Genomic DNA, 21,392 nt, shown 5'->3' with positions numbered 1-21,392 from the left:
TACGGTACCGTGATGTTCTCCAGTTCACCAAAAGCATCAACTAATTGATCCAAAGGTCGCTCCTTACAGCGAGGCACATCAAGCTGTCAGCTCCTACAATGTCAGGAGCTCCCACAGTGCTCCAGGCATGCAAGCATCTTTCCATATTTATTGTATTTCCCAAAAGGTTGCTGGAATGCAACCTTTAGCAGCCTTTATTAGGAGGTAATTTGCCATCGGCTGAACAGCAGTTGCCTTTGAGCACAAATGGTTGCCAATGTCATTGACTATAAGAACAGAGATATTTGCAGAGCTGTTGCATATGAACTGTACAGGGTTTAACAGGAGAACTGCACCTACCAGGGTTTGGTTTGCATTTTTTTCCTTTTTCTGAAAAGACACTTTAATCTATGATTTGGATTCATGTTTAGAGATGGAGGGCAGTGACCCCATTCATCCAGTACGTGACCCCGACTTCAACAGATTGTACTGATTTTGGAACAGAATGCCAACACTTTAGGAAAACAGAAATAATGTTCTCACCCCCACAATGGATTTAAGGATTCAAAGCACAAATGAGTCAAAATTGACACATCATGGAGCGAGTTCACCGTTACATACAGCTCAAACCAAGCCCTGCTTAGTTATAGGAGTCATCCCTTAATTTAATAGGAGCAGAGGAGCCTGGCTCTGGAGTGATGCTGAATTTGTAAAGCTCAGAGTGTGTTTTCTGATTTTTTGTATTTTAAGCATGCAGTGAGTGGGGTGATTTCTCAGAGATGATGTTTCAAGGAACACTATATGGATGTTTTTTTTTCCTGAGGCAGATGGGGCTGCATGATGCAAGATGTAGTGAGGATGAGGCTGTTGTGCCCATGTGAATGTGCCCTAAGTCTTCCCTTGCAGGAAGTTTGGGTACATTGTAAAGAATGAAAATGCAGAAGAATAAAACCAAAAAGTGACAGGGTCTCTTCATGCAATTTCTCTGGTGTGGTATATAAAATTAAATACAGTATCAATTTTTAGACTAATTAATACTCTTCTTCATCACCTGTGTTTTCAGTGCTCCTTCAAATTAGTACATTTTTAGTACAATTAATGCCTTCAAACTAAAAAAAAAAATAGAATTAGATGATGTAAGGAAGAGTGTGCTGGTTACTGTATCTTCTTCATATTCAACTGCTAAACAAAAGGATGAAATCCTATTTGCTCTATTAATTCCTAGTTTATAAGTTGCAATTTAAAAGCCATTTATCTTGCACTGGTATAAATAATGGGGTTTTCCAGGTGCATATGGCACAAAACAAGTTTCTCTTTTAATACCATATATGATTGCATCAGAACATATTTTCAGGTTGAAAACGTGAAAATAAATCATTAATATATTTTATTAAATGGCTTATTCCACCTTTGGTATGTACAAACCTATTGCTAGTAACAGGATTATACTCCACTGGTGCATGCCTCCTGCTTTCAGACTTCCCAACAAGCACAAATTTTGCAAAAGCTTTTTAATCTGTGCAGTAGGAAGTGGCATTGATTTAACATTCCCATATCCAAATTGTGAAATTGTTATATTTGACCTCTTTTGTTCACACATGCAATCTACTTAACTCAGGTGGGATAACCACATGTGAATAGGATTCAGCTTATATATAAATATTATCTATTTATATTGTATTTAATATAAAATGTATGTTTCTGGAGACTGTGACCATGGCTGCTTGATGCCCAAGTTTCTGACAGTGGGCAGTAAAGTCTCAAACCTGCGAGGAATTTGTTACTCTGCACAGTGGTTTAGTTCACTTTAAAGTCACCTCCACCTTTTACAACAGGGAAAAGGGATGGACAGAATAATCACAGATGTCACAAATTAGAAACAAACCCTCTCTTTTATTGAATTTTATACTGGTACACAATCAAAAAGAAATACAGTCACAAGTACGTCAAAATGTTTCAAGAGAAATATCAATTGCAATACGTTGTACTTGGTTCCAAAAAAGAATTCCATTAAAATATACCACTTCTTCATGAGAGAATACTGCTATTATTCACAAAATCTACTGTACTGTATAAATCCAGCAGCAAACTCTTTAACTTTTTGGTAACTTGCTCAAGGTAAACAGGGAAGCAGAAGGAAAATGATAATTCAGTTCTAGAATTGAGTTCAAAAATCACAGTCCTCCAGAATGGAGCTTTTCAGGGAGTTAAGTCATAATGGTATTTTTAATGAAAGCTGGATACCCAACTCCTGTGGGATTCCTATGAAAATGGACTTCCTACGAAGTCCTTGTGGCCTGTGACGTGTTTATATTCATGCTGGGCAGTTACAGTTTGAGTAACGTGCCTAAGTGCAGTGACACTTGAGTGAGATGCGTGCTCAGGTCAGGAGCAGGGCAGCAGTGGGAAGGGACAGACGGCTGACCTGGGGCCTGGCCAGCCCAGCTGACAGGGGCAGGATGCTCCCAGATCCCACCACACTGTCGGGAAAGGTTCACTCAGCAGTGTAACAGGGGAGAACACTTGCCAACAGATACTGCCTTTAGCTGCCAGTGCTTAGCTGTTTAATTAAACAGCTCTTCAAGTAATGAAACATTACTATTAAATATGCAGTAGTTTAACCTGTAATCATCAGAATTACCTGACCCAACAGTTGTATTTCATTGGAAGCAGAGCTGATAATTTCATCTAAACTAAGCTTTGAAGTCCTTAAAACCCTCATCAGAGTTATGTGTAAATGGTTCTTTTGGGCCCTAATCTGTGATTCTTTAATTCAGTAATTACTTTGGGAGAGTTTAATGTGTGTACACAGATACTATTAAGTTTTGTTTCTCAGGTAAGTTGTTTCCATTTCACCCAAAGGTTTTCAAAGGTCACTGAAGTCCAAACCAGTCTCACTAGCTGGGAGGAAGGTATGTTAGCAAGAGGTACTTTGGACTTCAGAATACCTTCATTTACTCATATCTTACACCCAAGATAAGTTACTGCACACCCTATTTAAGTGATTTCTGAGGAGTTACAGCTGTAGTTAATTTTAACTTTCAGGTAAAGGAAGGAATTATGTCATCATAAATACTAGCTTAAAAATTCCTTTACCCTTTAACAAAATCGTCACTGTTGATGATTAAAACATCAATAAAATCTGTATGTAAGAACAGTAATTGTACTGTGCCCTGAAGAAGGTCTGGCTTGACTACTGCTGTAGTCAGGAAAACCTGGAAGGTAACTCTGTTATTCTCCTCAGTTTACCATTTTCACATAATTAGCATGTTCTATGTACTGGAGGAAATACTGTATTTACCCACAGTTTCTTCTTTACAACAAAGAATAAATCACAGAATGATTTGGGTGGGAAGGGACCTTAAAACTCGCCTAGTTCCAAGCCCCTGCCATGTGCAGGGACACCTTTCACTATCCTGGGTTGCTCCAAGTCCCATCCAACCTGGCTTTGGACACTTCCAGGGCTGGGTTCTCCACAGCTGCTCTGGGAAACCTTTGCCAGTGTCTCACCACCCTCACAGTTATTAATTTCCTCATTATTTCTAATATGGTGTCTCAACGTTTTAAAAAGGCAGCAAGTTGGCAAACAAAGCATGCAAAATCATTAAGAAAACACTTAAAAAACTATTTATTCTAGAAGCTTGTACTCCAAATTAGCTCTAGAATCAGACTAGACTGTATATTCCTGGAGTCTAAAGAGACCAAAATGTTTGGGGGTGGGGGGGGGGGGAAGTTAGTAAAAGATAGATTTTACAAATGCAAAAGCAACTGAAAGGTGAACTAGGTTTTGCAAACTGGCATCTGCATTTAGCAAAGCTCTTACAAGGCCAGAACAATTACTGCTCCTTTTCTGTGCCTTGTTCAGTGTCTTTAGGAGGCTTGGGGGGATTTTGTTAGGTTATTTGTCCTCTATAGTAAGCCAATACAGCTACAGCAGTTCATCACAGTAATTAAAATATTATTATTATGCATCGTAAATGTTGTTATTATGCATAGTAAAAAAAGTGTTAGAATTGAGATTTTTAGATGAAACCTAGCTCAGTTAAATCCACAGCTGCTCTTACTAAGAACAGAGATGATCAAGGACAGGGTGGATGGGGCTCTGAGCAACCTGATCTCATGGAATGCCCATGACAGGGGTGTGGGAACAAGATGACCTTTAAAGTCCCTTCCAACCCAAGCCATCCTCTGACTCCAGCGGGCTCATGACCATAAATCATATGGGGCACTCCAGTCTTCCTTCTCTTTTTAACATGGATTTTAGTCTGAAAACTTTCTGCCCTCTTAGTGCACTCAAGAGGACCTGACAGATCCAAACAGTTCAGGCTCCTCCAAAACACAGCCAAGAGAGCAGCAGAACACCTCTGACCTGTCTCTTGGAAGTGCAAAGGGATAACCCCCCTCAGGCCAGCTCAAAGTTTGGTAGGGCAGTACAAAAGTAGAACCCAGCTGCACTTTTCACTTGCCTGCAAGACTCTCACAGAAGCACCACATCAATCCATGCAGAGCTAAAGCAGGAGGGATGCCTGAAAGAGTGGAGGCTTAACCCAACTTCACTATTTAAACCTCCTAACTACACCATAGAAAGAATGCCAGCAGAGACACAGCAGGCAAGGAGGAGCTCTGCTGCTTTTAGCCATTAAAAATGCATTAAAAATGTTCACTAGTGAAAACGTTCTCTGCATGAAGCTTCAGCTGCAGCTGACTGCCCCTACCTTCTCCTCTCTGTGCAGCTTCTACTCAAAACTTTAACAAGTGTGCAACTATCTCCTGCTGCCAGTGCCCTATGATTTTTTGTTAAGTGTCCTTTTAGTTTCATAGAGTTGTGGCAGTTTGGAAAGTGCTCCTTTCAGTGAAAGAGTAATTTTAGAGAACAGGTTACGCTTATGTACTATGGCATTGATTTCAAAACAGTGCAATGAAACCAAGGAGTTTACAACATAAACCCAAAGTAACTCTTTTGACACTCCACGATTGCTTACTTATATTGAAATAAGTTTTGTAAGAATAGTTTGGAGAATGCACAGAATATCTTGACCATATTTACACAACACAGGGTTAACAGTAGCATTGTGGTTTATGACAGCAAATGAGGAAAGTCACTGGGTCAACAGCACAAAAACGTGGAACAAGTTTCATCAAGTACCAGCTTAATTTTTTAATCATGGAGTTTTGTGATAGAAATCCATCTCAGATCAATCACTCCTGTGAATTTTACCTTTTCCTGCTTTCCTGTGTTACCTTGATAAAGCTTCCAGAGACAAGCCTTTAAGCTGTTCATAAAGATGAATTCTTTCTGCTCTAAAGTAAAACAAAGATGCTGCCTCCTCGCTGCCAGGTTTGCTCACTGCTGTGATTACAGGTTGAGAAGTGTAATGTCTTTGGCGAGTGGTAGTACAACACTGTCTGGGAGACTTCAGTACTGAACAGGCTCAAATAATTAACGCAGAGATGTTACAATTAAAATAAGGAAGCAGTAGTTTCCAATCAACTCTAAGTTAAAAAGGGAACACGGATGAACAATAACCACTAACAAAAATATAAATTATCTCATTTCTCTCAGATAACACACTCCCCAAGGGGGCCTGGTCCACATATAGTTTATTGATGTAAGAAAACAATACAGTTAGTGTTAGATCCAACCACAAAGAGCAAAAAGAATGAGTGAATTAAGGTTTTGTACAGTACATATAGGAAAATAAGATGTTTGTGACAACTATATATTTCTAAATAAAAAGGCTTCTAAATATATTCAAGTTATTGAAATCTACATGAAAACATATGGATGTTAATAGCAACAAGGTGCATAAAACCAAAACATCAAAATATTGAGCAACTCAATGATGTACTAGATAAAAGTTTGCTAACAATGCAAGATGTTTTACAATCTGCTTGAAATATCACCTATACCACACAGGGTAAGCTGAACATTTAGATTTAAGATCATACACAATATTAGCATTAACTTCAACAACTACAGGCAGGGATTTTTTTTTTTTAAGCTGGCAAAGTGACTACTTTAAGAACATCAAACTTTCTCTAAATTGAGAACGTATCCAAAGAAAATGCTGCTAGCCCTTTCCAGATAAAGCCTTTCCTTTGACTAACCACACCCACTGAAGTCAAAAGCATAAGACAGCATTTGAGAACAATTTATATTACAACGTGACTAAAATAATGACATAATCCAGGTTTAAACATGTTTTCATAGGCAAACAAAAGATTCTTCTTAAAAACTAGTTTTTATAAATGCAGAATATATTGCATGAGGAACTGCTGGTATTTTTTAAGAAAATATATTGTGCGATTGTGGCTACAATGCACCGCTGCAAAGCATTGTTGTTTCTTATAAAAACTATTAACATAAAAAACTTACTTGAACATAAAGAGTAAGAGAGCACAAGTCTTCCAACTACCTATGAAAAGCAGGATGGAAGTATTGCCAGTTTTTCCTGTGTTGACATTTTACTAATGATAAGTTTTGGTGACCAACTCCCCAGCCAAAAAATAAATATTTTTTTAAATCAGGTGCATATTTCAAAGCTGCTATTGCAAGTGTGTTTTAAATGTAATGGACTTAAAAGTGTATGTACCAAAGAATTATAAAAATGCACTAGAGTTTGAGTTATTGTTACATAAAGAACATATTAAAAAGACTGTCAAAATAAGTAGAAAGGGGATCAAAACTGAACTAACTGAATTAGTGCAGTACTGTAGCCAGGCTTCTAAAATCAGATATAGAAAATATAAATAGACTGCTTTAGGTGATGATTCACCAGTGTCCAAAAAAGGAGCAAGTTTTGTGAAAGCTCAGTTAACTTGATCCAGAGCTCTGAGCAGTTCTTCCCCCTGTAGCAGGTTTCTGTTGCCCTGTATGGGAGCGTTTACTTCGCAGTCGTAACTCGTGAGTTGGGGGAGTCCACTCTCATCCATCGACTGCCCTAGAAGTTTACTTGCTATGTCTAAAGAGGGAGGGGAAGGAGAAAAAGTGCACTTTATTCACCATGCTTAACCTCTCCTAGAGCTGTCACAAGGAGCTATGTTTGGATAGTTTTGGAGGCTCTGTTTTCTTTCACACAGCCCCCTCCACCCCCTCTGCCTAGGAAAGGAAGATACCAACCAGTTGATAGTAGAATGATTGTCTTTTGCTCCACTCCACTGTGACCATTTGTTTTGCATCCCTTTACACGTTTCCAAGCAAGTGATGCATTTCCTCCACGGTCACCTGTCTGCTGGAATAAAGACCCCTAGAAAGAAATAAAATTAATCTTCTTTAGTGAATATTGTATCTTTATAACCCTCCACGTCCCTCTTCCAAATGAACAGTTCCTGTCACTAATATAGCATTGTTACAATTTAAAGTGGATTTTGTTCAGAATTTGGGGAGAAATATATTTCCAAGTACACTAACTTGAAAATTGTTTAACAGAAAGCTGACCTGACTTCCCTTAGAGAAAATAATTACAAAATCCTGGTTATCATCAGTTACCGTGCTCAAGATTAGCGTGTACATGTACACAAACACACCCATTTAATTACCACTGCTCTGGGGTGAGTAAGCATCAGGTTTTCACTGGAGTCTCTAATGGCTTTCTGCACTTGAATTAATAGTGTAGGCAGGAGAGTCAGGAACCTCAGTAGGTCGATTCTATCTACACATTTAGGATGTAAATTCTGCTTGCACTCCAGTTATTGCCACCAAGCCACCTAACCCAAACCTTGTGGAAAATGCAGTCCTACACCAGTCTAGTGCAGATATGGCTCCTTAGCATATTGTTTTGACAGCAGAACAGAAGATATGGAGATTAGGAAGCTGTAAGGGCTTCATATAATTGTGATAAGGAAGAAGAAGCTTCCACTGAAACAGATGGGATGGAAGGAAAAGGCACCATCTTAATATCAAGTCTGCTGGCAAAAGTACTTGAATCTGCAAAGTTTGGTCTTGTTAGAGATACTGACTGCTGCAAAAAGAGGAGAAGGGATTTCACAACACTGCCATTATCCTCAAAATAGTGAAGAGCATATGTTTTCAGGTTATAAAACACCCGTGTAAGTCAAAGGAGCAGCTGTATAGTAAAAGTTATAGTTAACTCAGAGCTGCAGTTCATAGTGAGATTAGTCACCTACATTGCTGCTGCATTCTACCATGAGTGCATTCCAGCCCTTCATGTTAAGAAAGATATGGCTTGTAACTGTTCCAGTGTAATGATTCGTATCATTATTTTATAACCTCACTATAACACAATATTTTATAACCTTACTGTATCTTGTCCTTGTCTGATTCTCCTGTTTTCTCAGAAGCTAAAGTAGTATTTTACTTTGGTCTTCACTTCACTCTTTGCAAAATACATCCCACTTCCCTAGAGCTAAAACGTTGTGGCAAGTGTTTGTACAGCCCTAGAACAGCAAGTATTCTAAGCCTGAATTTAACATCATTTTTCTTCTGCTTGTGTGAAAGGCCTGTATATCCTCCCAGAAATCCATGGTGGAGAGACAAGCCAAACAACAAAAGCCCTTCTTAAAATAACTCCACTAAGACCCAGCTTCATGGAAATTCAGCTTCTGACTCTGAGAAACCATCAAAATATCTGTAACACTTTTGCCAGATACAGACAAAAGAAAAAGTTTAGCATAGGATGAAGTCTGAACCTGTAAGCATTCAACTGGCACTAAGCACAGAAGCCTGAACAGTATTCCAGCAGTTAACACTGAACTGCTTGTGTTCTGTACATTTAATGACATCCCATGCTGTTTTGAATATTTTATCAGCAACACTATGAGCTGTAGCACCTTTGAATGAGAAAAGGGAAGTGGAAGGCAATAACATTTCTTGCAGAGCTGTGAATTCTTACAGGGCTTCTGGAAGTGCAGAACAACATGCATGGAAGTGCAAAGCATTTAGCAAATGAAAACAACCACATAGAAATGGCATAGACAAACTGATTTGTCTTATGCCCAGACTAGAATGCTAGTACAGGAGTAAGGAGAGTTCAGAGGAAAAATAATCCTGCACTGTAAGATACGGTAGATGACTACAACTAGGAGGTGGCCCAGAAGAGAAACAAAGAAGCTCAAGGGCTACATTGCAGTAGAGGAATTAAGACTAAGACTTCTCAAAACTTGACAATTGGGAATTTGCAGTGAAGATGAGAGAGAGCGAGAACAGTGTGCAATGGCAAAGCTCAGGTGTCAAAATACTGAGAACTGACAGTGAGACAAAGATTATGGAAACAATGTACTCTTGCAGAAAATAACAAGCTGGACAACCCCCAGTCAAGTTGGAAATCTAGGACTAACTACAAAGTTTCTTTTGAATAGCTAGGACAGATGAGGATGAGCTACTCCCAAGTGCCCACACTAATACTAGAGAGAGCATGCATGAAAGGGAGTGGCAGCAATAGACATTAGCTAGGTTATTATAGGAGCTCTCTTCCCTCACAGTTCAGACGGTCTTGTCATCTGATTAAGTAAAGGAATCTCAGACCCAATGGAAAAATAAAAGCATAGGAAGAAGCATAAGAACACTAATCTTCAGTGTTGACAAATATGAAAATGGAGTATGAATTCAAAAGTTAAATAAATACAGCAATTACACATTCAAATGTGACGTCTTACATTTATGCATATTCTACTAAAGAAACACATGTTCACATATGTTTCTAATCAAGAAATGCACATGGGTGTAGAGGGCACTTTTGAAAAGTTGACAGTAAAAGAGAACTAAAAGTGGAGTATCTGCGTATATATATACATATATATATATATATAAAAATCTCACTATCAATTATCTCTCATCCCAAGATTCCACTGCTTACCAACAGCTCAAGTCAGGAGTCTGCACTGATGCCTCATTTCAGAAATTGCAAAGTTAAAAGTGAATATTTTAAAATGGTAAAACAAAACTCACAATTCCAACTGCCTGAAAAAGTGAACCATCATGTTCCATTTTTCGTTTTCTCTGAGCATTATGCAAAGCTAGCATCTTTGGATTTAGTTCTTCATCCAGTGCAGTAGATCTAAGAAAAATTGATTCAGGCTGTTAAGACGTTTCTACTTTCCTCGAGCCATTCTTCTTTCGTGGACACTTTTATATACAACATCACAGAACTGAATTTATGAACTCCACTACTTTTCATTCATAAACTGACTTATTTCAACAATCATTTTCTATGAGCATAGCAAATGTTAGCCTTTAATCTTGCTGTGAAGCTCTGAATGAGTTTCAACAAAAATTTTTAAATCTGCAGAAAAAAAAGCATAGAAGTTCAGCAGTTCACTATTAACAGAAAAAAGGGAAAGAAGAGTGAGGGAAAGTCTATTCTGAATATTTTTATGTACAGATAAATCTTTTACATATCGTAAATCTCATGTTTGACTTAATATAGTTTTCTATTGTGATGAATATGTACTACAGGCATCACAGACCATCACAAAACACATTTAGTTTGAAAAGCAGTATCTACTGCTTGTAGATAGATATCTGTATATCTGATATCTGCAGTATCTGCAGCACAGACTGTAGTTGCCTCTTACCTCTAACACAGTGGACAAGGAAAGCACCAGAAATATTGTGTGGGTGTAACTACCTTAGTTGCTTGCATCTTTATAAAGGCTGCACATCAGGTACAAGAGCAGAACAGAATTTTTACAGTAGATGGCTTTTACATGAGGTGCTTAGGTAAAAGCTACCATGAAATTACCTCTAGGGGAGGAGTTTACTACTAAAAAAAGGCTCATTTGACATGTCCAAATTTAAATGTCTCAATTTCTATTCTGAAGAACGCTGAGGATGAACACACAACAGCTCACAGAATTTATATCTAATTCCTTGAACAGACACCAGAGCTTAAGCTGCACTTTTAAATACCTTTCATTCAGAGTGACTGTTAGCAAGCTGGGTGCTCCTGGAGAAGGCTTTTCCACCTGATCCACTGTTGCTTTCCCTGGCCTGATGGGAGAGGCAGTTCGACTCCTGCTGCCGCCGTAGGGCGAGGCGGGGGCACTGCTGGACTCGGGGACCCCGCGCGCGGGCGAGGAAGGGACAATTATCGTCTTCACGTCGTCCGCGCGCTCCGCCGGCTTCACCTCCTCAGCACTGCCCGCTGCTGTCTGGCCCTGCTGGAATATGGTGATGGTGGTGGCTGCACTCTGAGAGCTGGAGGAGCTGCTTTCCAGCGGGGACAGCTGATCGAAGGAGCGCAGCTGGAAGTCGTCATCCATCGGGATGTAAGGAGCCAACATCTCTAAATCTAAATCGGTTTCCTGGAACAGCCAAAAGGTGGAACTTATCAGTGTGGAAGAAACCTCAGCTATGACTTCTTCAAGGCTTTTCCTTCTACCAAATCCTTACAAATTTCTTTTTATGTTTTAATCAAAATATTATGTAAAAAGGGAAGGAGGTTCCTGAAAACATTCCAAAAAGGAAAAGAAGTACATTCAAAATAAGATGATAAAGCATTTTAAGTTACTGTACATTACCTGAGTAGAGAATGGATTTTTTGCTTCTGTATCTATGGCAAAGAGTTTCTCCACTAATTCCAGTTTGAATTCACTGGCCATATCATTATCCACATCAAAGCAGTAGTCGTTGGGACTACTGGGCTGAAATGAAAACATTTTGAACAGATTTAGGTTTCTGTCACTGCATGACTTGACATTGTTACCTACAGATTCTCTGCAAAATGTTCTAATGTAGAAACAAATCCCAAGCTGTAGCTGCACTAAATTAAAATGGGAAAGGAAAACACTTACATTTACCTGTATACATTCAAATTTACCCCACCAGGGAAGCACTTGCTTAGTTGAAACCTGGAAGTAGCCTCTACAATAATTCACAGCAAATACTTTGCTGTTTAGGGAAGTTGTATCTGAACCAACTGAATGAAAAAGACCAATCCCAAGCTCTCCTTATTTCTGTCAGATAGTATTGCATACATTTGCAAGACTCACTTTAATGAAAAGATATGACAATTTCTCAGTTTCCTCAGATCATGGTGTGAGCTTAAGTCATAAGGTAGAAATAATTTCCAATCCCTGTCCTGGCTGCATCCTTAACCAGATCTGCCCCACAAGCCCCAGCAGCACATCCATTTTAATGACAGCATATCCAAATTATGAAACTCACCTCAGGTGAACTTTGGCTGGTACTTGCATCAGAAGGGCTGGTTGGTTGTTCTTGCACCTGAGGCATGGTAAAAGAAAGTTCGAGTGGCTCTGTGTTTGGCTCCAACTTTGATACAACTTCTCTATTGAGTGCAGGATCAGCATTGCTACGAAGTGGCTTTGTAGTTTCAGAGGCAGGTAGTGGGGACATTGCCATATTTATATTCTGCAATTTCTCACTGGATGAGGGGAGCATTACATCGTTATACAAAGGAACTTCATCACATTGTTGTTCATCAGACTCTATAAAAATTAAAAGAAACCATCAACCTAAGTAACAGTACTGTGTGTGTCTATGGACCTCATTAAATTGAAACAGCAGTTGAAATACCACTGGACAAGTGGTACCGGGAGGTTATTTTATGAAATCTACAACAAAAAGTAACTTTGCTAATGAACATGCTCTCCAATTTAAACACACACCCACCATTACTGCTGAAATCTAGAGAGATAATTGTGTCTCCAGCAGCTGGGGCTAGCACAGTTAAAGCATCTGGTTCCTGTTTAAGTTTTTCAAATAGGCTGTTGGTATCATCCAGATCATCTTTACTGAGTATTTTGGTCATTTTCATGTCAGGAGACTCCACTGGTTTCAGCATACACTCAGTTTGTCCAAGGGAAAAAATTAAGTCCTTCTGAACAATTCCACTGTCAGACAGAGAAGAAGATAACTGTTAAAGAACAGCTAAAAGGAATAAGTTCTGGCCTAATAGTTTTGTAGGTTGAAACCCACTCACTCTTCCCACCCAAAAACCCCAAACCAAACCGAACAAAAATCACCCCATCACACATATCCCACAAAATTACCAGGATAAGAGCTTTAAGCATTCTTTCCTCAAAAGTAAAAGACAAAGCAAGCAAGCACTAACTGTGGTGCAATCACAAAAAAGTAACAAACATAAACATGCTTTTCTGAAAGCATTGAAAAAGGAAAAGATTTTAAAAAAGGGGAAAAAAGTTAGATATTTCCTAAACTACTTTTCTTTGTTTTAAATGAATGTGCAGTATCTTGATAGACTTATATTAGGACATTCACTGAAGTTTTGAAAAAGTAATTTAGGACTATTAGGCATTTGCAGAATAGTCAACCAGTCTGCCTTCAGCTGAAGCTTTCAATTAAAAGAGGAGTTCTAAGGAATAAAAAGATAGATGGGCTTGAGAATGACACCACTACTGCTCTGACTCCATGACTAAGTTATTAGTGCAATTAACTGCTCCAGACTTGGGACAAAGATAAGAGAGTTGTCTAGAATGCAAATGCTCAAGTGCTTCCAATCATACAGAAGAGGCTGGTTCTACACTCATTTGCCTGCAGATATCATCTACTGACATCGCTAGACCAAAAAAGCATTTTGTTCTCAAACACAGTTTCTAATCCTAGGACTGACAGTATTCTAAGAAAATATTCACTGGTAGGGAACAGTAACATCATAACGACATAACTCGGCAGGGGACCAGTGCCATCAGAATTTGACTTGATCTTCAGTAGAAATGATGATAAAGAATGCTGAAATCCACTCAACTTACCTCAACACGTAGTTCACACACACTATGCACTGCGGCTGAGAATTCTTAGTGTTGTATATAACAGTTGCTTGAGTTTCAACCCAGACATAGCCACCTTGTTTGGCCAGCATTCTGTACTGTCCTGTTGTCACCTGCCCTTTTGTGAACACTAAAAGCAGAAAGGACACCAGCTTCAATTACAGGCAGAAAAACCCCAGAACTGTTTGAGGTCAGTATTCATTGCAGATTCCTATCTGCAACTAAAAGAAAGCCCTCATTCTTCTGCTGCTTTCCCCCAGGGCTGTCTCTCATCTCCTGTAGTCTGAGGGCTTTAAATTCAGTTTTCACTTACTGTCGTGGTGTGTTTTGGTCAGATGATCAGAATCCAGTGCGTGATAGTACTCATAGATTGAGCGACCCAGGAGCTCCTCTGGCTCATACCCCATCAACTCTGTAATTCTTTAAAACAAGGGAAAAAATTGCTATGTGAAAGCAGACATGGGCCAACACAAATACCAGAGCATTTGGATGCTTGCACATCTAGAAAAGCCTTAAGAATCACTACCACACATATCAGCAGCAAATTGGGACTTTTCATTTTGAAATAAATTGCTATTTTGATGCTTCTTTAAAAGATAAATTTTAGCAGGCATAGGATTTCACTTCTCACTGAGTATTTATAAATCATGTAGTGGAGATAGGATTAAACAAATCCCCACTTTTTATACATCTTGTCTTTTTGCTTCAAGGTAGACCAGCTACTTACAGACCAGCTTAGGCAAATATGAGAATTTAACAAAATAATAAAGATACACTTCAACAGTTTTAATCCTGCGACTAAGAGAAATTAGGAATCAACCCACTCAAGCACTGTCTGCTTTTAAGGCAAGTGGGATTTCTTTAGTCTCTAGAGGGCAGTGCTAACCAGGGAAGTGCTTGTATTTTGCTCCAATGTAGATGCAGAATGTGACCAAATAAGTACCTTTTATGTGACACCATCTGTCCTAGAAAGGTTGTTACTGCAGAGGTCAGAAATTACCATGCATCAACCTCTTTTGGCATCTAACTGCAACAACTAACTAGAAATTCACTTTTTTTATAAAATAAAGGAAATGGGTAGTAAAAAATAACACCAAATTAAAAGCAAACAAAAAATGAAACAAATCAACCCCAAACTTGAGCTGACTATTTCCTTCATTTGCATTTATCAAATTTATCAAGCTAAGTTCCCAGAGGATAGGAAAATCAGTCCGATGTGTCTGACTACACCCCTGATTTGCACCAGAACACAAAATCTCATTTTTCAACAGCAGATGTATTGCATTATAAGTACAGCTGAATGTCTGGGTTTTTTTGACAGAAAAAAATCAGACACTGATCCCCTGAGGAAGGGAGACAGGGGAAGCAGTAGCAATAAAATACATCTGACAAGTGTTACATGCACACTCTTTTCATCAAAATGCCCCATCTTTGACAAACCTAAAATCCTGCTTTTTCAGTGTCTGGAAGAATCTTCTCATTTCAATTTAAATCACTGCCACTACAGTAAAGACCAATTTGAAGAGGCAGTTAACTAAAGGCAAAGGTTTTATTCATCGAATCATAGAATGGCTTGGGTTGGAAGGCACCTTCAAGATCATCCTGTTCCAAATCCCTGCCATGGGCAGGGACACCTTTCGCTAGAGCAGGTTCCATCCAGCCTGGTCTGGAACACCTTCAGGAATGGGGCAGCCACAGCTCCTTGTCAAGAATTTCTTCCTCCTAATATCTAATCTAAACATGCCCTCTCTGTCAGTTTACAACCATTGTCCTGTCACTAGCTGCCTGTATAAAAAGTCCCTTTCCCTTTTGTTATTCCAAAGTAATAACCCTGCGTCCTCCTTAGATCTAAAAACCTGGCTTTTAAGACATCCTGATCAGTTAGGAAAAGGCCAAGCATCCATCAATGGTTGCATTGTCAAGATAAATCATGTTATTGAGAAGGCAAACATTAGCCAACATGTACCAGCCCTGCAAATCTTTCAAACAAATGATTTTCTACAGTATAAATCATATATATTACCTTTCATCACAATAGGAAAATTTCATATCAAGACTGTGACGACTGAGGAACGTTTTACTGTCCAGGGGGACCTCAATGTTTGATGGGTGAGGAATAGGTTCACAGATCAACACCAGGCAGGTCATGGGAGGCTTTTTGTATCCGCAGTGAGTCTGGTTCCCACACGTGTCGTACACACGGATGTGGCCAGTGCAGTGCAGCACCTGCAGGCAGTTGGATTTAGAAAGAGACAAGGTTTGGTCTGTCAGACAACACAATCCTACTGCCACCAGCACACCCAGAGCCAAGTCCTTCCCCACCCCACCCCTCAAGGGGACAGTGACAAGGGATGGCTGGAGGAGAGCAGTGTCCTCCTCCTTACCCCACATATCGTGGGATGGGTTCACAGCCCAACTCCTTCCTCAGCACTGGCTGAAGCAACACCAAACATTGCTGCATTTCTGTGAACTCTTCTTCCTAGTCACTGTAATGTCAACTCTGATGAGCAGATGCCTCAGCAAAAGGCATTCACAATTTAAATCTGAAAGTTACGGTAATAGTAGAAATCCCCATTTTAGATATTCTGCAGAGCTCATGACAGAGATCAAATACATTCTTCAACAGACAGGAACTTTTGCATTTTGTGGGGTTTTCTTTTAACCATTCTGAAGCAGAAATAGTTCACAGACAGCAGCAAAGAAGTTGTTTGATCCAGAGTAATCAAATTCAAATCATAAAAGAGAACTGTGAGCCATAATCCACTGGATACAGTAAAAGGTTACTTTGTCCAGAGGAGAAAATGCATTCACTGCAGAAAGTTATAGGGCTGGCCTCTTTTTGTTCCAACTGTTACAAAAGGGAGAGCCAGCAGCTTCAAAAGAATGGCATTGAAGTCCTTCAGAGAGACCTCAACTATCACATTTTCAGTGACAAATCAAAAGAAATCAGGGATCAGCATAAGTAATGTCAAGTACTTTTTTCCCAGAGAAGGCTTTATGCAGACATATTTGGTAATTATAATTGTTTGTAAGTAAATGACCTCTAATTTAAAATGGAAAATTCATTAAAAGAGTTTTGAAAAACTAATTTTAAAACATTGTTTCAGTTACCTCTGTGATGTAGTCAGCATTAAAATTCAGCATAATGAAGCACAATTATTAAATTATAAAGTACTTAGTGAAATTCAAGCTCGTTACATGAAGCAAAAATGTTGAAATACAGTGTTATGACATCTGAAGAGGAAGCTGCCAAATTATGCAAATATTCCTTTGCATTAGTTACCTTCCATGTAGCAGACTTTATATTCACTGTTCTTCCCCTGCTAGTCAGTGTACACTTCATTCTGAGAAAAAAGCTGCGCTCCGTGTTTTGCTCTTTGCCCTTTTTCACAGGACCTAGCAGAAGCAAACAGCAAACCCATTCTTAAAATACTTGGATCATCTTCCAAAGGCATTAAAAAACCTCCAAAAACACCTTATAGAACTCTGAGACTAAGGGAAGACCCAAAAAATAAACTAAAAGTATTCATACACCTAATAGCACGTCTGATAATGGTATTTTTCAGAGCAAGTTTTACTATCAAGTAGATTAAAAAAAACCCTGAAGTTTCATAGAGTTATAGAACAGTTTGTGTTGGAAGTGACCTTAAAGACCATCTTGTTCCAACCCTCCTGCCATGAGCAGGGATACCTTCCTCTATCCCAGGTTGCTCCAAGCCCCATCCAACCTCACCTGGAACACTGCCAGGGATGGGGCATGCACAGCTCCTCTGGACACCCTGTGCCAGGGCCTCAGCACCCTCAGTGGGAAGAATTCCTTCCCAAAAACCACCTGAGCCTGCCCTCAGTCAGTGGGAAGCCATTCCCCTTGTCCTGTCACTCCAGGCCCTTGTCTAAAGTCCCTCTCCAGTTCTCTTGGAGCCCTTTTAGGTAGAGGAAAAGACTCAAAGATCTCCCCAGAGCCATTTCTTTTCCAGGGTGAACAAACCCAGCCCTCTCTCAGTCTGTCCTCACAGGAGAGGCTTTTGATGCAGTCCAGTTTCAATAATTTAAGATCAAGATTATATTTGTAGCCAACTCCACACTCCCATATTCAGGAAAAAGGAGCAGGAAGAAAGAGAGACCAATTGGAAATTCAATATATTTTAAAATTGTGACAGAGGACAATAAAAACATATGTAGAATAAGAAACCTTGTTGAGGTGGTTTCCACTGAAATGCATCAATAATTCACTATGAGTTCGTTCAAAGCACCTTTTGGGCTTGTTGCTCTTCAGGATTGCAAGTTTTTCAACTCAAAACTAACAACTCAGCTGTTTATATGCATCCAAGTATTTCCACAGTGTTTTACACTCTTGAAGCAATCAGGGACCAAGTTTTTAAACACATTATTAACATTCTTGGGAGGAAAAAAATTGAGAAACCCTAATACAAATCAACATTTGCAGCATTATTTTTTAGCCTCTCTACCAGCAGGCTTTAAGTTAAGTTTTTGCCTGTACAGAGGACCTTGCAGAGTCAATTACTAGTTATGCTATTGTGGGCAAAGAAAATGTAACTGATGCTATCAGGAGAGCTGCAAGCAGCTCACAATGTGTGCAAGGAGGCAATGCAGCACCCAGGGGAAGGAGCAGTGGAAGAGCCAGTTTGCTGAGGCTTGCTAAAGAGTAAGGACCAAATCATGGCAGAGGGGGAAGTTTAGAACACGTGAGCTTACTTCTGATACAAGTTTATACAATAATTTGCTCTCATCCTGCACAGACAATAGTAGCTATGAAATTCTTTGTGATGGCTTGCACTGCAGTTACTGGCTTGACAAAATTAATTAGAAAAATGTTAAAGCCCCTATGCTAACTTGTTTATTGCTTCGAGCAGAGGAAAAGACTAAAGGGCTCAAGCATATTTTATGCTACTTTAAAACAACCTTGATAATGGAGGAAGTGGGGGAGAAACTAAAGCAGAATTCACAGAAGCAGCAAAAACTTATTTAATTCAGCATGTTTTAAGAATTAAACCAATCTATAAATTGATAGCTGACGATCACATATTACTGTTACCAAGTCCTGACGCATGAGGCTCTGCTTCGAGAAGCAGCTGTAAAAGATGGAGCAACTTTCAAGTCTGATTCAGCACCAGACATTATTTTTTAAAATGGCCAGCTTTGAAAGTTTAAAAAGCAGCTTCATAAAATGAGAATGCAGTTCTGTTTCTGCCAAATGCATTTATATTCACTTGCACTTGTACAGTCCCAAAGGGGAATATTTAATACTCAATTCAAAACCAAAATAATTCCACTGATGTAAGAGCTGCAGTCGAAAGAAACCTGGGAATACTAATAAATATAAAAATGTACTATTACTACCGTAATTTAGACTTCTGTCTGCCAACGTCATTTGCAAAACAGCTTTTGTAATAATGGTTTCCAGACATCCGATTCCAGTCTGGCCAATTTAGACATGCTTGAGATGGTTTGCATGAAACTCAGTGATACTACATTTTTAAGAATAAGCTTTTGCAACAAAAGCAGGATTTTTACACTGCTTTAGGAAAATTGCTCTCCCACTCCTAAGATGTATTACTGTTTTCCAAAGGGGGAGGCAGGGGAGGAGTCTAATCTAGCCTTCGAAACATACTTCAATTCTAAGGGCAGACAAATTTACAAAATGCTTACAAAATCAAAGTCGGGCCCTTAATGCCATATCTTATCAGGTCCTTTCCACTGAATTAAATAGATGACAACATAAGACTTACATAAGATTTACAATGCTACAAGAAAGCAGAGGTCAGCTTTATTAATTTATCACTATCTGAATTCAGAGTCCATATAAACCTCATTTGATGAAAGAGAAAGTGGAGAGGTCAGATTTTAGGCTTCTAACTACTGAGTAAAGCAGATTTGTTTGGAGGCATGCAGGCTGCCAAGCCTTTATAGCCTTTATCAAATCTTCAGAAGGCACAAAAGCTGTAATTCATGGGCAATTGTTAAATATCAAAGCACACAGCACATGTAAACACAGTGCTCTGCTCCCACAGAGGGAGAAAAGAAGAGCCAGAAATCTGTGAAAAGATACCAATTTCATGCACCAATTAAAAGGTACAGAGAAGCATCAACCCCAAAGCCCTTTTTGGGGCTGTTCAAATATTCCCAGATCGGGGTCTTCATGTCCTAAAATTTAAATACAGTATTTTTGGGTTTTTGTCTTGGATACGACCACAGATTTCTGGAAGAAAGCATTTGTTCTCAGCTGTCCTGTAAAGGCAAGGCCAGACCAAGACAAATGCACAACTGAGCTTCTCCATGTCCCTCTGATTTTAAGCAATTGCTGTATTCTCATTCAACCTACCTCTAAATTTTATTCCTGTAGGCACTAATTCTTTCAGCCCTCAAAAACTCCATTTTAGTAATTAATTTTGTTAGATTAAGGAATCCTACTGAAATCTCATTTCTTCTATAATTAGGATATAGCCAAAACATTTTGGTGATTCCTGTTGTTAGTGTCTCTCAACAAGGTTTAATTTGAGATTTAAGAAATAAAAACATATTAGCTTTTGAACTCAACACCATTTTCTGGCAGATATCCAATTGTATTAATGCCAACAGAAACTATCCATAAGTAAATGAAATTGATTTTTTTTTCTTTCTTCTCACCATTTCTGTGCGTAAGCATTTCTCTCAGCTCCTCGTGGTCACATGGATGAGTGAAATCAAATACACTGTGCCCCGTCAACTCAAACTGCAAAAATGAAGAGGCATACAGGTGTTTAACTTCACATACACAAAAATGGAACAGCTTTTTGAAACAGTCTTAGGAAATGTCAGTATTTCACCTGAGTGAGTCCCATACACTTGTTCACGTTTTCAGACATGTAAATCATGTCCCCATCTTCAGACAGAACCATGACAAAGCCATCAAGAGCTTTCAAGTAGAAACAGTTCAGTTCCTTCTCCATTTTGGCTTCTGTCTCCAGTTCACCTGCAAGAAGCCACACATTTTTGTTTAAGCAAACACCAGTCATTCTTCACTTACCAGCAGGAATGACTTCTGGCACCAGTCTGCAAGGAGTCAATCTTGCAGGACCATTCAAAACCAGTATGATTCATTTAGATAAATGATCAGTTCAATTCTTCAAGCTCTAGTTAGGTACCAGAAATCAGAGTGAGGTTAATCCTCTGTGCTATTATGTATTAACCAATAAACCTTCCACCTTAAGGAAAAGATCTATATGGCAAAAAAATTATCACCCATTTCACAAAGGCATTCTAAACTTGTCTCAGAGGCTTTCTGGGAGTGTTTTCCAAGTCTGGCTACTGAAGTTACTCCTCCACATAGTGGAGGCAGACATGCATGAGCACAAATAACCAGTACACTGCCCATGGCAGGCTATCAGCTACAGGCTCACAGCCTGACTCAGATATTCCTGCAGTTGTAGCTGCAGAGACAACACATCCTCAGCTGACTTCACCTCCAGAGGAGCACATCACAGAAACACAATTTACAAAACTATTCCTTGCAGTTTATTTTAAGGGGACACAACTATAGTTAGCTCGGTCAACCTTGAACCAATTACCTACAGTCAAGAAAGCACAGCTGGAACAAACAAGTTTAGAGGGAAAAGAGGTTTAAATGAAGAAATCTAACTTTGGGAGAAGGGTCAAATGAGACTGAAAAGGGCACAACAGCTGTGATGAGAACAACCAGGATCACC

The 21,392-nt window shown here is 39.2% G+C and overlaps 1 protein-coding gene across 1 annotated transcript in view; it reads right to left on the bottom strand.

The window, feature by feature from the left end:
* Window positions 1-1,852: 1,852 nt before the first annotated feature.
* HIF1A (hypoxia inducible factor 1 subunit alpha) overlaps window positions 1,853-21,392 on the bottom strand; it is a 34,355-nt gene continuing 14,815 nt past the window's right edge. Inside the window, exons 3-15 of the mRNA XM_053979744.1 lie at window positions 20,514-20,659; window positions 20,335-20,419; window positions 16,970-17,082; window positions 15,710-15,912; window positions 14,000-14,106; window positions 13,669-13,816; window positions 12,569-12,789; window positions 12,104-12,384; window positions 11,458-11,580; window positions 10,847-11,241; window positions 9,887-9,995; window positions 7,100-7,226; window positions 1,853-6,941 (exon numbers count right to left, since the gene is read on the bottom strand). Coding sequence (XP_053835719.1) covers window positions 6,790-6,941; window positions 7,100-7,226; window positions 9,887-9,995; window positions 10,847-11,241; window positions 11,458-11,580; window positions 12,104-12,384; window positions 12,569-12,789; window positions 13,669-13,816; window positions 14,000-14,106; window positions 15,710-15,912; window positions 16,970-17,082; window positions 20,335-20,419; window positions 20,514-20,659 — 2,210 coding nt within the window. The 3' untranslated portion in view covers window positions 1,853-6,789. The remainder of the gene's footprint in view (window positions 6,942-7,099; window positions 7,227-9,886; window positions 9,996-10,846; window positions 11,242-11,457; window positions 11,581-12,103; window positions 12,385-12,568; window positions 12,790-13,668; window positions 13,817-13,999; window positions 14,107-15,709; window positions 15,913-16,969; window positions 17,083-20,334; window positions 20,420-20,513; window positions 20,660-21,392) is intronic.

Source organism: Vidua macroura, chromosome 6, assembly GCF_024509145.1.
Source record: "Vidua macroura isolate BioBank_ID:100142 chromosome 6, ASM2450914v1, whole genome shotgun sequence".
Lineage (NCBI taxonomy): Eukaryota > Metazoa > Chordata > Aves > Passeriformes > Viduidae > Vidua > Vidua macroura.
This window is presented reverse-complemented; position numbering and strand designations above follow the sequence as displayed.